The 14,166-nt window shown below is 34.0% G+C and overlaps 1 protein-coding gene across 2 annotated transcripts; it reads left to right on the forward strand.

Moving 5' to 3' along the window:
• Window positions 1–4,639: 4,639 nt before the first annotated feature.
• Window positions 4,640–12,719, forward strand: LOC108329433 (uncharacterized). 2 transcript variants are annotated; one of them, XM_052873197.1, is made up of 15 exons: window positions 4,640–4,975; window positions 5,276–5,981; window positions 6,055–6,367; window positions 6,455–6,601; window positions 6,696–6,784; window positions 6,908–7,000; window positions 8,383–8,509; window positions 9,054–9,118; window positions 9,194–9,368; window positions 9,873–10,064; window positions 10,156–10,203; window positions 10,862–11,008; window positions 11,153–11,235; window positions 11,803–11,918; window positions 12,431–12,719. In XM_052873197.1, exons 2-15 carry the CDS (start codon window positions 5,377–5,379, stop codon window positions 12,511–12,513), a joined length of 2,283 nt encoding a protein of 760 aa, XP_052729157.1. In that variant the 5' UTR covers window positions 4,640–4,975; window positions 5,276–5,376; the 3' UTR covers window positions 12,514–12,719. The 2 variants fall into 2 exon arrangements, with proteins under 2 accessions (XP_052729157.1, XP_017419117.2); XM_017563628.2 differs by having other exon boundaries at window positions 4,640–4,773.
• The last annotated feature ends 1,447 nt before the right edge of the window (window positions 12,720–14,166 follow it).

The following is a 14,166-nucleotide window of genomic DNA, read 5'->3' on the forward strand; positions in this document are numbered from 1 at the left end:
CATGGGATTCCTATTAAAGTCCACTTTCTGCAACTGCATTCCACTTTATCTAAGTCAACCACATACTTCTCACCAATTATTGAAGTGTGTTTGACCTCAAAAAATTTCATACCTAACCAACTGTAACCAAACAGATTAAAATTAGTATTTTAACTGAAAATGTTAAAACATCATTATGAAGTCCAGATTCTGATGTGGTGATGTGCACATACCTAGGTATCCAAAATTTCTTCATGTGCAATTCCTTTTCAAATTACATCTGTGTTGTCACTTTCAACAATGTTGTTCAAACTCTCAGATTCTCAATCACTTTCGGATAAACCCCTAGGTCCACCATTTTCTACTTAGTTAATAGGTTCAAATATATCACATTCCACTTCATCTTCATCGTCATTCAAGACATCCTCTTCGGACTCATTCCAACTTGTAACATCATACTCATCAGCTTCTACATCAGCCTGACCCTATCCCTCAACATCATTACCCTCTACCTTAGCCACTCCCTTTACCTGAACTTGTACATCACCTTCTACATCACCCTCTACATCAGCCACTACCTCAACTTCAACTTCTACCTCACTTTCTACCACCTCATCTACATCAGCAACTGCCTCAACATGAACTTCTACCTCATCTTCTACCACATCTTCTACATCAGTCACTGCCTCAACTTGAACTTCTACCTCATCTTCTACCACCTTATCTACATCAGCCAGTGCCTCAACTTCAACTTCTATCTCAGCTTCTACTTCTACTTCAGCCTCTACCTCAGGCTCTACATGACACACTCCCTCAACCTCTACTTCATCAACTGCTTGAACCTCTGCTTCACCCACTGCCTGAACCTCAGCTTCACCAACCTCTATCTCAACTTCCTTTTCAGCCCTCTCTATCTCAACTTCTGCTTCACCAATATGTCTCTCAATTTCTGGTTGAGAAGAGTATTCCAACTCTACAAGATACTGAGGCTCAGAGACCATGTGTACAACATAAATGTGAGCTTGACCACTCAACATAGCAATATTGACTACATGACATGCACCTTTGTCATCTGATAACAGTTCCAAACAATCTTCTAAAACAGGACCACGACCCAATGAATACCACAACTCCTTTACATTCCTATAACTCATCTCCTTAAGAATGGTTAATATTTCAAAATAACTCAAACGATCTGGATCAATTTTTAAAGTTATGGTTTGACCATAGTGGTATCTGAATGTCACATTATTCTAAAATTTTCCCGCATGGTGAAAGACGATTTCAACGTCTGAGTTGGCCATCTAAACTAATATAAAAAATGTTTACAGTTAATTTATGCTTAACACAAATGTTATCTACCCAAAAAACAAGTAAAACAAAGCAAAAGAACAATTACAACAATAAACAAATTTTATCCACACAACAATAGGGGGACCACAACCACAATGCTGCAACACTGTTCATAGCACATGCGCAGATAATGGGGATAGTAAACAGAAAAAGCATACACAGGTAACACCCTTTTATGGGGGGGACCACAACGACGACAACAAAAGCTAAACTCAAAAGCTACCATAAACGCACATTGGAATCGCGCTTTTTAGTAATACCCACCAACACGATTTCTGAAAATGTGAGTCTAAATCCAACGTACAACGATCTCTACACGATCTCTGTCTTCGCAATGTAGCCCAAGTGCGACAATGACTCTATCTTCTCTCGCAGAAATCTAATTGCCCTCAACTCGCATAAATGACCCCTGAATCACATTTCCCCCAAATTATAAAACCCTAACTTAATTAAAAATCATATTCTATGTTACTCCCTTACACGTCATTATTCACAAAATCAATATAGTGTCACGTTTCACATAACTGGTGCCACATCATTAATGCATTAACTCCGTTTGGTGATACTTAACGGAAGGGACACATTAGACGCAAATTTATCTAACTGTGGACATATTCAAAACAGTTTTAAAAATGGGGACAAAATTGAGATTAGACAATGAAAGTGGGGACCAAAGAGGCTATCAAACCTTAAAAGTATTATTAAATAAAAGTGAAATCTAAAAATTCTATAAATTAAATTTTACTTTAGGCTTTTTATTTATTTTCCATATTGAATTTGGTTCCTTCATTTCTAAAAGTCCAATGCGATATTTAAGGAAACTGTTATGTTGAAAAATAGATAAATTAATTGTTTTTGTATTTAATAAAAATATATAAATAATAAGAGGAGTGTAAATTTATAAATAAATATATAAAAGAAAATCATATTATAGTTAAATAAATAAATAAGAAAACCATATATTAACACTCTCCAAGCAAACATTTGACACTACTTAGATAACTTATTCTATAATTGTGCATAGAATAAGTTACCTTTCCATTTGCATGTGATTGTCTTCTTCAATCTGGATCATTAAAATTTCCCTTAATTTTATCATTTCCATGTTCTCTACTACATTCCTTCAACACAAATTGACTTCCTTACAACAAAAATAACACAGGAAAAAAGTAGTAAACATTATATGGTTTCATACTACTTTAATAATGGATATTTTAAAGCGAAATTGCATTTGTTGAAAGGAAACTACCTTCAAAAAGTGATTATCCACAAGTCCATATGTTTAACGTCTAAAAACCCATAATTGAATATGAATACGTCACTAATATCACAAATTTATGTATTATAATCACATTTTTCGTACTACATTCAACAAACTCTTAAAATCAACGCTTATGTGATTGGTTGTAAAAGTAGGTTTGCTTCAATAACCTTAACATGTCCATCATTAATAGAGATCTTCACATATCGCTTCTTCCGTATTTACCGGACGATCGCTTACTGCTTGGTACTCTTCATCTTTCTTACCGCTCGACATGTTCTGCTTTCAATCGTTCGGTAATTATGGAAAGAAGCGATGGTTCGATAACTACCGAAGAAACGATCGTTCAGTAACTACATAAGAAGCGATCGTTCGGTAACTACGAAAAAAGCGATCTGTGAAGATCTCTATCAATCATGATTGCCTCGAACCTTATCTACCAAATAAAACAAGTGATCAAACTCATGCAACTAACACCATTAGATATACTAGTTACTACTATTGTCAACAAATATAATTTTTATCAAAATTCTTAAATGACAATTTCATTTATCACATTATATATATATATATATATATATATATATATATATATATATATATATATATATATATATATATATATATATATATATATATATATATATATATATATATATATATATATATATATATCGTTAACATTACGTACTTATACCTTTTAGAACTTGTATTAAGTAAATTATATTAAAGATTAATACATTTTCATATAAGCATATTCCCTTTAACTTCGTTAGTGTAAGTATTTAAACAATTTTAGGTTTATATATTCTTATATGTGGAATATTTTTTCCTTTTGACTTCTCACACCTTGTCATCTTATAGTTTATACAACTTAATGAAGTTAGAAACATTTTTCATATACTTTAGTACTTAATATACCAAAACAAATAACAAGTACATAACCTCGCATCAAATTACATACTGTTACTACCAAGTAGGGTCGACCGATCGGGCGCGCTTAATCAATACCGAGTATGTAGAATCGACTGACTAGACCGACCAGGTATGTATGGGTGATGAAGAATGCAATTTCTCGGTCGGGTACTACTCGCGAAATTCTCTAAGCCGCTGGCTGGAGACAGCGTTTGAATAACCATGAATGCGTAGTTAATGGTGTAACGGTCATTGTCGAGTAGTTAAGGTGAGCATTGATCATCATTAAGAGGTAAATTAATGGATAATATTTTTTGAAACCATATAAATAACAAGCGATGGAGAAGGTAAACTCTCTGATTTTGATTGATTTTCACTAGACTTGCCAAGACAAATTCTGACTTGAGCGTCGGAGTGTTTCTTGCAGGTCACCCCACTTTGATATTGAGAGAAGGAGTTAGGAGTCAAAGGAGGAGCGAGAAGGACCGATTGGAGAAGGAGGAGTATTCCCGAGCGATAACAGCAGGAGTTTCCCTCGGTCCCTTTCGACAGAAACACATACATATATAAAACATCTCACTCATTTTCATTCCATGCATATATAAGTGTGTAATAACTCAAAATAATATATCCACTTAAACATGTCTTATTTCACTCGAGCAAATGTATGAAGCAAGTTACTAATAATTTGAGTGAGGACTACTATACCTTTGTTTTTGTGTGTTTGTTTTTTGCTAAATAGATACACAATATTACTCTCACTTAAAGCAACTTAAACGAAACTTCTCAAGTCAAACCCTAAGTTTTTGGTAAAAAAAATTCAAATTTTGTTCTTCTAAATTACTACTTACCTTTGAATTTTTTTTTTGAAAAATTAACACTTATTGATCCGTTTAAACTCCAAAATGTCAATAAATTTATTTTCTTGAAAAGGAGTAAAGATAACGATAAAATAAAATACATGCAGAGTGGAAAGTCAAAACAAAAATGCAGCATCAATGGAAAAATTGGAAACTCCCAGAGAGTTGTTCCTTCTTCACCCAATCCTAATAGTAATACTTATAATAATAAAAATTAAAAAAATTAATACATTATTATTATTATTTATTATTATTATTATTAGCATTGTAATGATTTCCTTCAGAAGACGCTCATTTTCTCTCCGGTTATCTATTGTTCTCTGTTCCACGACCCTCTCCAGTTAACGAACACTGGTCATTTTGCCGTGAAAACGCCTCTCTTCCTGCTGTATTTTCAGAACGGCGGTGCGTTTCGTATTCGATTAGCTGAGCTCGATTCGATTCGGATTTCTGCGAAGTTCTAGAGAGGAGAATGAATATTTTATGTTGTTTTTCAGTGGACACTGAGTTTGCGAGTGCTCTACTCGTTTAATTTGAGAGTGATTTGAACTCAAACACACAGTTTTCATATGTTTAGCATGTTCTCCGTGTCCTATTAGAGGTTCTAGTATGTATTCATACTATGAAAATTGCTACAATGTGTTGATTTTATTTGCTTGAATTTTTTTAATAGCCTCGCAATTAGCTTTAATTTTATCATCCTATGAGCGATATGAAAAGTACGTGTATGGATTCGTTCATTTTGTAGAATTAGTTGTTTTTTTTTTTTTTGTGCTAAACTTCTTGAGATGTTTTTTTGAAGAAAGAAACCAAAAGTAATCTACTACCAAACGTGCACTTCTGTTACTATTGATGAATTGCATCATGTGCTGCGATGAATAATTGCAGTTTGATTTGCACTTCACAGGTTATACATTTGTGCACTCTTTGTATCATTGTCATTGAAACATTGAATCCTCAAGTGTTTTACTTGGGGAAAACTGACATCAGCGCCTGGAATTTGTTGTCATGGCTTCAAGAGTGATTTTGAAGAAGAGAAGAAGCCTCTTCCTCAACCCTCTATGCAGTCAGACTAGTCGCGTTATTTTTGGATTCTCCAGTGTTGGGCATGCTCAGCCATTAGAATCTAGTGAATCAGAAGGTTTTAGTCGGTTTCCCTTCTGTTCATCTGCGACTACAGAAGATGTACATGAAAACAAATTATTTACTGTCAACAAATATGATCTAGCAGCTTGTGCAGCTTCAAGATTTGTCTCGCATAATTCCTTTGGAGTTTCAAGTTTTGGATTTAGATCTGGCAAAGCAGAGTTAGTTTATATTTCAAGGTTGGGATGGATATCCCAATGTACGCGCCATATTTCCACAGCTGCAGCTGATCAATCTGGACTGGGTAGCAGTAAAAGGGGAAATGAACAACCAGCTCCTAAACAGAAGAAGGAAGCTTCACCAGAGGATTGTGATGAAGCTGTAGAAGGCTTGAGCACCATAAAGGCAAAAGCCAAGGCTAAACAATTTCAAGAAACACAGAAGAGTGCTGATTCTATTATAAAAAAATCATGGACTAAGATTTTAGGGATTGGTCCAGCTTTCAGAACTATAATGTCAATGAGCAGGTTTACAATTTACCACCTCTTGTTTTTGTGTGTTATAATTATTGTTAGACTTGTCTGATTTCCCATTAACTAGGGATGACTGGGCAAAGAAGTTTAGCCATTGGTGGGATGAATTTAAATCAACCCTGCAACACTACTGGTTTGGTACGAAACTACTTTGGGCTGATATTAGGATAAGCTCCAGATTAATGTTGAAACTTGCTGGTGGAAAGAATCTTTCTAGAAGGGAGAGACAGCAACTCACAAGGACAACAGCTGATATTTTCAGGCTAGTTCCATTCGCTGTATTTATCATAGTTCCATTCATGGAGTTATTGTTGCCAGTATTCCTTAAATTGTTTCCCAACATGCTACCATCCACTTTCCAGGACAAGATGAAAGAACAGGTGATTGTTATTGTACTCATCAAACATACATGCTTGACTACTGGTGTGCTTTATTATCACTCAATTTTGGGAAGGCTTAACTTGTAGGAGGCATTAAAAAGAAGGCTAAATGCAAGAATAGAATATGCCAAGTTTCTTCAAGATACTGTAAAAGAAATGGCAAACGAGATTCAGAATTCACAAAGTGGAGAAATGAAGAAGACAGCTGAAGATCTTGATGAATTTATGAACAAAGTCAGCAGTGCTTTTCATGATATAGCTGCTTTACCATCCGTATATGTGCAACATTGATATCATTATGTCTGTATTTACTATGTTATTAATGTAGGTTAGAACAGGTGCCCGAGTTTCTAATGATGAAATCTTAGGATTTGCAAAGTTATTTAATGATGAGCTCACCCTGGATAACATTAGCAGGTTGGTGCTTCTACTATTGCTTATGTTCAACAAGCTGTGTTCTCCAGTTATTAGTCTCATCTCATACTTTGGGATCCTGATATTTTTATGACCATGCTTCTTGGTTGTGAAAATGGAGAACAGGCCTCGCTTGGTAAATATGTGTAAATATATGGGCATCAGTCCATATGGAACTGATGGATACTTGCGTTACATGCTCCGCAAAAGATTACAAGAGTAAGATTAATGATTTATTTATCTTTCCTCTCTGTTTTTATTTATTTATGCAGTAGCTCATTGGCTCTTCTCTGGCAACTTTCATTGTGATTTATCGTAAATAAATTCTTTGTACATGGTTGTTTAGGGATTTTTTCGTATATTTCTTATGTTTGTTACCAATGTCTGAATGTCTGCCTCCTCATTGACTCCTTTTTCAGTCACAGTGCATAATCCAATTGTAGGAAACAGAGGAATACGCAAGGTTCTTAAATTATGTTAGTTTCTGAAGGGACTAAAAGTAGTACATTATTTCCTGTTATTGTACCTTTCTTCAGTCATTGTGGAGTATTCGGTTGTAGCTGAATCAACAGGTCTGGCGGAAGTTCAAATCTTAATTTAGTGGGAGAAAGTAGTACATTACTCTTATTGGAGTTCAAAGAACTTAGATGGCTATGTTGGTTTAGCGTTTGTATTAGTACATATTTACATTGCAATGTGTGTGTTTTCACTAAAAAGCTCAATAATTGATTTTCTAACTTTAAAATAAACAAATCCTTAATATATAAATATAATTGGTGTGAGCCGAAAAATTTATTTTTATTGCACCCCCTTTATGATCTCTCTCCTTTACATGGTAAATTCTAATTTCACGGGAACTCTATTCCCAATTTGATTTTTGTTTTTTCACTGGTATCCCTTATTCCTTGTTATACATCACCTTTCTTCATATAAGATTTCTCTTGGTCTTTCTTCTTGTTGATGCATGTCTGGCGGTCACACTTGATGACATCTTGTGTGTACCAGTAAGTTGTGGATAGGTGGTTAGTGTGTGAGAGCCAGATAAGGAGGTGATAGGCTGCTTAGGGGACACAGGTCAGTCTAGGTTCAGAGTTGCTCATAAAAGGTGGTCTGTGTAGAATGGGATTTTTTTCCCAGGAAATTAGATGCAAGTCTATATTCCCAACCTAGGTTCAGATTGTATCTCTTGAAACCATGCAAGAGAACATCAAGAGACACGGAAAGATGGAAGAGGAGAATTTGTGAAGGGATACATTAGCCTTATATCCATTAGGCTCTTTGTATATACGTATTTATGCTAATGAATTAAGGTCAAGTACATGTATAATACAACCAGTACGAGCTCTACCATATGATGTTCAATATGTGCGGACACCATTACTTTCAATAAAATACAAAAGGAAAAAGAACAGGTCACTCCCTTCCACAAATGGAGAAAAGGAAGGGGAAAATGGAAAATTCTGCTTAGCATTGCACACCATGCTTGAAGATTTATGTGTTTTCAACACTAGAGTAGTTATTTTACTAAATTTACCCTATTCAGTCAGTAGCCTCATTGATGTTTTAAGGGTCAATAAGTCTAAATTGTTTTCCTTTGGCAGGATCAAGAATGATGATAAACTGATTAAACTCGAGGGTGTTGAATCTCTGTCAGAAGCAGAGCTTCGTCAAGCTTGTAGAGATCGTGGATTACTTGGATTGCTTTCAGTTGAAGAAATGCGGCAGCAGGTTAATCATAAATATTTCAGTGCAGTTTTGTGCCCTTGAACTCTCTAACTTTGTTAACATAAAACCTTTACAATTTATCTGAACAAGACACTGGGCTTAGTTTTTATCTTCAGAAGTCAACAACAATAACAACCTAGCTTTTTCCCACGTGGATCAAAGATACTATAATATTCTATTATGAATTGTGTCTTTAGGCAAATCATTGACCTCTAAATCCTTTGTAATGGTTTTTCCAACAGTTTTTCTCAGTTCTCTCTAATAATAGCGTTTCCCCCCCTTAGATCTCCTCTATACACATGGCACATATATATTTCAAACAATTCTCAAGACTCTTTATCGCTATTGTTGTGTTGGTTGGTAACAAAATAATGTCTTAAAAAAAACTGTTGCTGGTGTAGCTCTTAATGCAAAACGAAAGGTGTTTGCATACATGATTGGACCTTGAAAGACATTTCTTAATCCTGAACAGAAACCCCTTCATATGGTTGTATAGCTGAAACAATTCTCATTTTCTGGAGATGTAAATTGTTACATTTTTTTGCAGCTTAGGGACTGGCTGGATCTGTCTCTCAACCATTCTGTGCCATCTTCCCTCTTAATTCTTTCTAGGTATCTTAGTATTTTCTCTGTTTAAATATTATCCTTTTAAGGGTTTGCTGGGAAGTTGTTCCATTCTCTCTGTAGGGCATTTTCTGTTTCAGGAAAGGTCAGACCAGAGGAAGCTGTTCAAGCTACACTCTCTTCTTTGCCAGATGAGGTTGTAGAGACTGTTGGGGTAACAACTTTGCCATCTGAGGATTCTGTTTCGGAAAGGAAGAGGAAGTTGGAATATCTTGAAATGCAAGAGGAGCTAATCAAGGTGGGTTTTTTTGCACTGTGGATTTTGTTACTAGAGATATATATGTTCTGGGAGGGAGCAATGAGACTGTTGATTTAGTCTCAAGTTTAAAGTAACCATGTTAAAAACTATCCTTTATCTATACATATAATTTTATGTTAAAAGCTTTGGTTCGTTTCGCTGTAGTTTTGTGAATAATTAATGGAAAGAACATAAGAATTATGACTAAATAACTTATTTATGCTACTCAGGTATATACTGAAGTTTTATAATAAGAAAGAAAGGGTAAAGATAAATTTATTGTGAAAACCTAAGTCATCTATAAAAAAATGTATTTTTATGTGTTGAGTATTTCCTTTTTCATTGCATATTTTGAAGCACATTGTAATCAATCGTCTAAGAGAAGTTTTCAACGATTGTTCTCCAGCAAACCACCATAAATAATGATTTACTTCTTGAAGTTTCTTGGCTATTGGTATACTTGTTGCTTTAATTTGAGATTGATGGGTGCAAAATATTTAATAGGAGGAGGAAAAGAAAGAGGAGGCAGAGCAGGCCAAAATGGTAGAATCTGTCAGTACTGAAGGGGATTTGGTTATAAAAGAGAGGGCTTCGACAACCAAACAAACACAAGGAGAGGTAAAATCAAAGACATTGGATAAACAGGAGCACCTGTCGGAGCTCAGTCGTGCACTAGCTGTTTTAGCATCCGCATCTGTAAGGATTGGAAGTAAATTATTTTCAATTTCGCCAGACTTTATATGCACTGAAGAATGCTTGGACTCATTCATTTGTCTCAAATTTTCAGTCGGTGAGCAGGGAACGACAAGAGTTTTTGAGACTTGTTAGGAAGGAGGTATGTAGATTTTAGAATTCATATTATATTATATATTTTGCTAGTGAGTATTATAGCTCCGTGAATACTTTTTGGGCATTCAAAGGAAAGTGAAATTTCAATTTATTTTGGATGTAATTCAATATGTTTCTACATTCACTTCATTTAACATTGATTTGTCAAAAAATTAGAATTGAACATTTGTCCCTAATATTTCCCAAAAAAATCCTTAGTCAAAATGCATTTCCTCTGGTTGCATTGTTATCATTGTTATCATTGTTGTTTGATAAAAGATATTCAAAAATGCCTTCTCTAGCTTTATAGAGAGGGAAAGGGAGGCTTTGTTGAATGTTACTGATTCACCTTGTATATTCTTGTATCTGTGTTTATACACTTAAAATGGGGTTATGGGCTTATAAGAGGATTAGGATAAGCCAGGCCCACAGTGCGTGAACACTCATTTTCTAAGGACTTAAGACTTTTAAAAAAAAAAAATCTCTAATAATCATAAAAGTAATTTCTTTCTTGTTTGCAAATATTCAAAGAGGAAATGGTGAAAACAGCATTTTGGGGAGAGAAGGAATTAAAATAGAAAACTTTTTCTTAAACCAACTAGCTATTAATCATGTCCAGGTTCTTTTACATACAAAATAAACAATTCTAATCTACCATTGTACAGATGGAGCTTTATGATAGTATGGTAGGGAAAGAAGGTACAGAAGGTGAGCAGGCAGCTATGAAGGCCTATAAAGCTGCAAGGAAGGAAAGTGATGGTGCTATTGAGGCAGCTATTAGTGATAAGGTTTCTTCAGCACTTGTTGATAGGGTAATTCAATGACCTTCTAGTTTCTTTAGATGCCACTTTATAATTGAAAAGCAAAAGAATACGGCATACATCTGTTAATCATTAGCTGAATTATATTCTGAAACTGGAAATAGCTAACAACAACGGAAATCTCATGTTTCTCAGGTTGATACTATGCTCCAGACACTTGAAAAAGAAATCGATGATGTTGATGCTAAAATTGGAGACCGGTGGCGGTTGCTAGACAGGTTTTTTCTATACTCTGAAATTACCGCTCATTGTTTCTATTCTTGATGCAAATTAGGAAATACCATATAAAGTATTTAAAAACGGTATTTTCTAATTAATGGCAACTAGCCGGACGTAATAGCAGAATTCATAAAGAAAACCATGGTAGGGGAAGGGGAACTTCTCATTGTTATATAAGAGAGCCCATGATACAATAAATTGCTATTATTTTTGTAGTAATGGCCTATTGTGAGGAAACTTAAGAACGGACTCATAAATTGCTTTCGAGCAGCAGTAGTTTAATGACACTGGTTATTTTGGGGGTGAAAAATTGGGAAAGCATCTGATCTGAAATCCAATTGTGCCTATTAGAGTTTCAGTATTAAGATGTTAGCAATGAAAACCCTTTGTGCCCGTTCCTCCTCCTAGAAACAAATTTGTCCGAAGTATTTAATTTATTTAGAATGCACAGATATATGGATAAAGTTTTTCCCCCTTATAAACCTTTATGACTAATTGTTGGAAATAAATGTCATTTAAATTGTTGGAAATAAATGTCATTTAAATGCTTAGTCGTGTTCTGGCAGGGATTATGATGGGAAAGTGACACCCGAGGAGGTTGTGTCTGCTGCTATGTATCTGAAGGACACTCTGGGCAAGGAAGGAATTCATGAACTTATCAGCAATCTTTCCAAGGACAGCGGTCTGTTCATGTGTCATTTTTCTTCCTTTTCTTATACTGCCTCTCTAGATATCAGTAATGAATGTCACTCAAGTGCTCTCTCTAGTTAATTGAACTAAAATTTCTAATATAAAAGCACAAAACATCTCCTAATGCAACTTATACTTCCCTCTTTATCTTTATTCCTATTATAGCTATTATCCACAGCTTCATTGGTCAGTTTCCGAAACCGAAACCATCCTGCGACTTCATTGAAAAATTCCTTGACAACTTAAACAAGTATCATTCTCTAAACAAGATGAAAGTCCATCACCTCCGCCATGATTGTTAGAACTAGACCTTGGGAACCTTCCATGCATGCCATAGTTCTCTAAAATTCTTTAGTATTTCATTGTTCAATATTATCTTGATTTCTTATCTATGGTGATTCCTAGAGGGTTATATTGTATAGTCTACATATAATCTAAATTTGAAAATTAGTTCAGCTTTCCAGATTGACTTCTACTTTTTGTGCATTTTCTTTACCGTAACAGATGGAAAAATATTGGTGGAGGACATTGTCAAATTGGGCTCCAAGAAAGAAGATGCGGATACAGAGGAAGTAGGAAGATCGTAGTATTGTTTATTGATGTTAAGTTGAAGGCTCTAGACGAGTTCCACATCAATTTATCTATAAGCAATTGTGTGTATTTTTTCTCCTAAATGTAACAGTAAAAGATCGATAGTTGGTTTTCTGTGATGAATAATGCTCTTATCCCTGCCTACAAAAATGTATAAGTGGGTACGGATCTTTATATTCTTATTCAGCAAGGTTAGAAAATACACAGCACAGAAAAATTAAAATTATTACTAACGAATTGCATGCAAGGTAAACAAACTTCATGCAAGAGAAAAAAAAATTCTTTACAAATTAAAATTATTTCATGTACAAACTAAAAATGAGAATTTAAAAAATTATGAGAAAATATTTACTATTTAGTTTATATATATATTACTTTTAGTTTATGAAAAATTTTATTTAATTTTTTGAAGAAGTTTACTCAAAGAAAGGGAATTCTCTTTTACACAGCTGTCATTCAGATTATAGAAGAAAGGAAGAAATACCGGAAATGAAAGATAAATATGCAAAAATTGGTAAAAAAAAAGTTATTTGACTTAACATGGAAAAATAATTAAAAATGTTATTGGTGATTTTTTAATATTAATACTATTCTATTTTTATTATATATATATATATATATATATATATATATATATATAGAGAGAGAGAGAGAGAGAGAGAGAGAGAGAGAGAGAGCATTTTCCTTTACAGCTTATACTGTGCGTGGTATAACTTACTCGGGCTATTGCTTCCTGTATCCTTCGGAATCTTAATTGCACCCCTACACTTTCAAGAAAAAGAGCAAAGCATCTTGCATCACTACATTATACCACCAATGTTATCACAGTCATGTTATTGTTGCATAGGAAGAAGACGAAAGGAAGAAAGTTGCAAAGGAAAGAGAGTGAACATGGAGAAAATATCGTTTTGGTAAGTTATTTTCAGAACGTATTTCATGTGAGAATGTTTTGGAAAACTCATTCCGAAAAAAGTATCATAATTCGGAAAGTTGGTTCGAGAAATTTATTCCAAAAAGCTTGTTTCAAAAATTTTATTTCAGAAATTTCATTCCCAGAATCTTTTTCTGAAAATTTTGGAAGGTTTGTTCTGAAGTTTTTTCAGTAATTTAAAAATCACTTTTATGAAAAATCATTTAAAAAATGTAGGGTGTGCGAAGAAATTGCTTGGGTGCATGAAGTAAAAGTTCCTTGTAAGGGTGCATGTGACAATGTTTGAAAAAAAAAACAATGACACGGGTTTTACAAAATTTAGATGAAGAAATCATGGGAGAATAAGCTTCAATGATATTAGTTGAGTCATGGAAAAAGATTTGTTGGATAAGTGTTTAATCTTAATCTCCAACAAATATTTAAACAACATATAATATTTGAGAAAGATAAAACAAAATGAATAACCAAAACCATTTATAATGAAAATTGGGTCTGATCTCTCAAAATACTCATTAATCGACGATGATAATTGAATATATGTAAAAAACATTTAATCTTTAACTTCTCTTGATTTTTACGTGATTCACATTGTAGTTATAATTAAAAAGATATAACAAATCACATCCCATAACTAACATACAATAATCAATTCAATTTATTAACATTGTCGAAAATATTAAGAAACAATGGAAAAAAATAATTAAATTCAAAAATACCC

The sequence above is a fragment of the Vigna angularis genome, chromosome 2 (genome assembly GCF_016808095.1).
Source record: "Vigna angularis cultivar LongXiaoDou No.4 chromosome 2, ASM1680809v1, whole genome shotgun sequence".
Taxonomy (NCBI): Eukaryota; Viridiplantae; Streptophyta; class Magnoliopsida; order Fabales; family Fabaceae; genus Vigna; species Vigna angularis.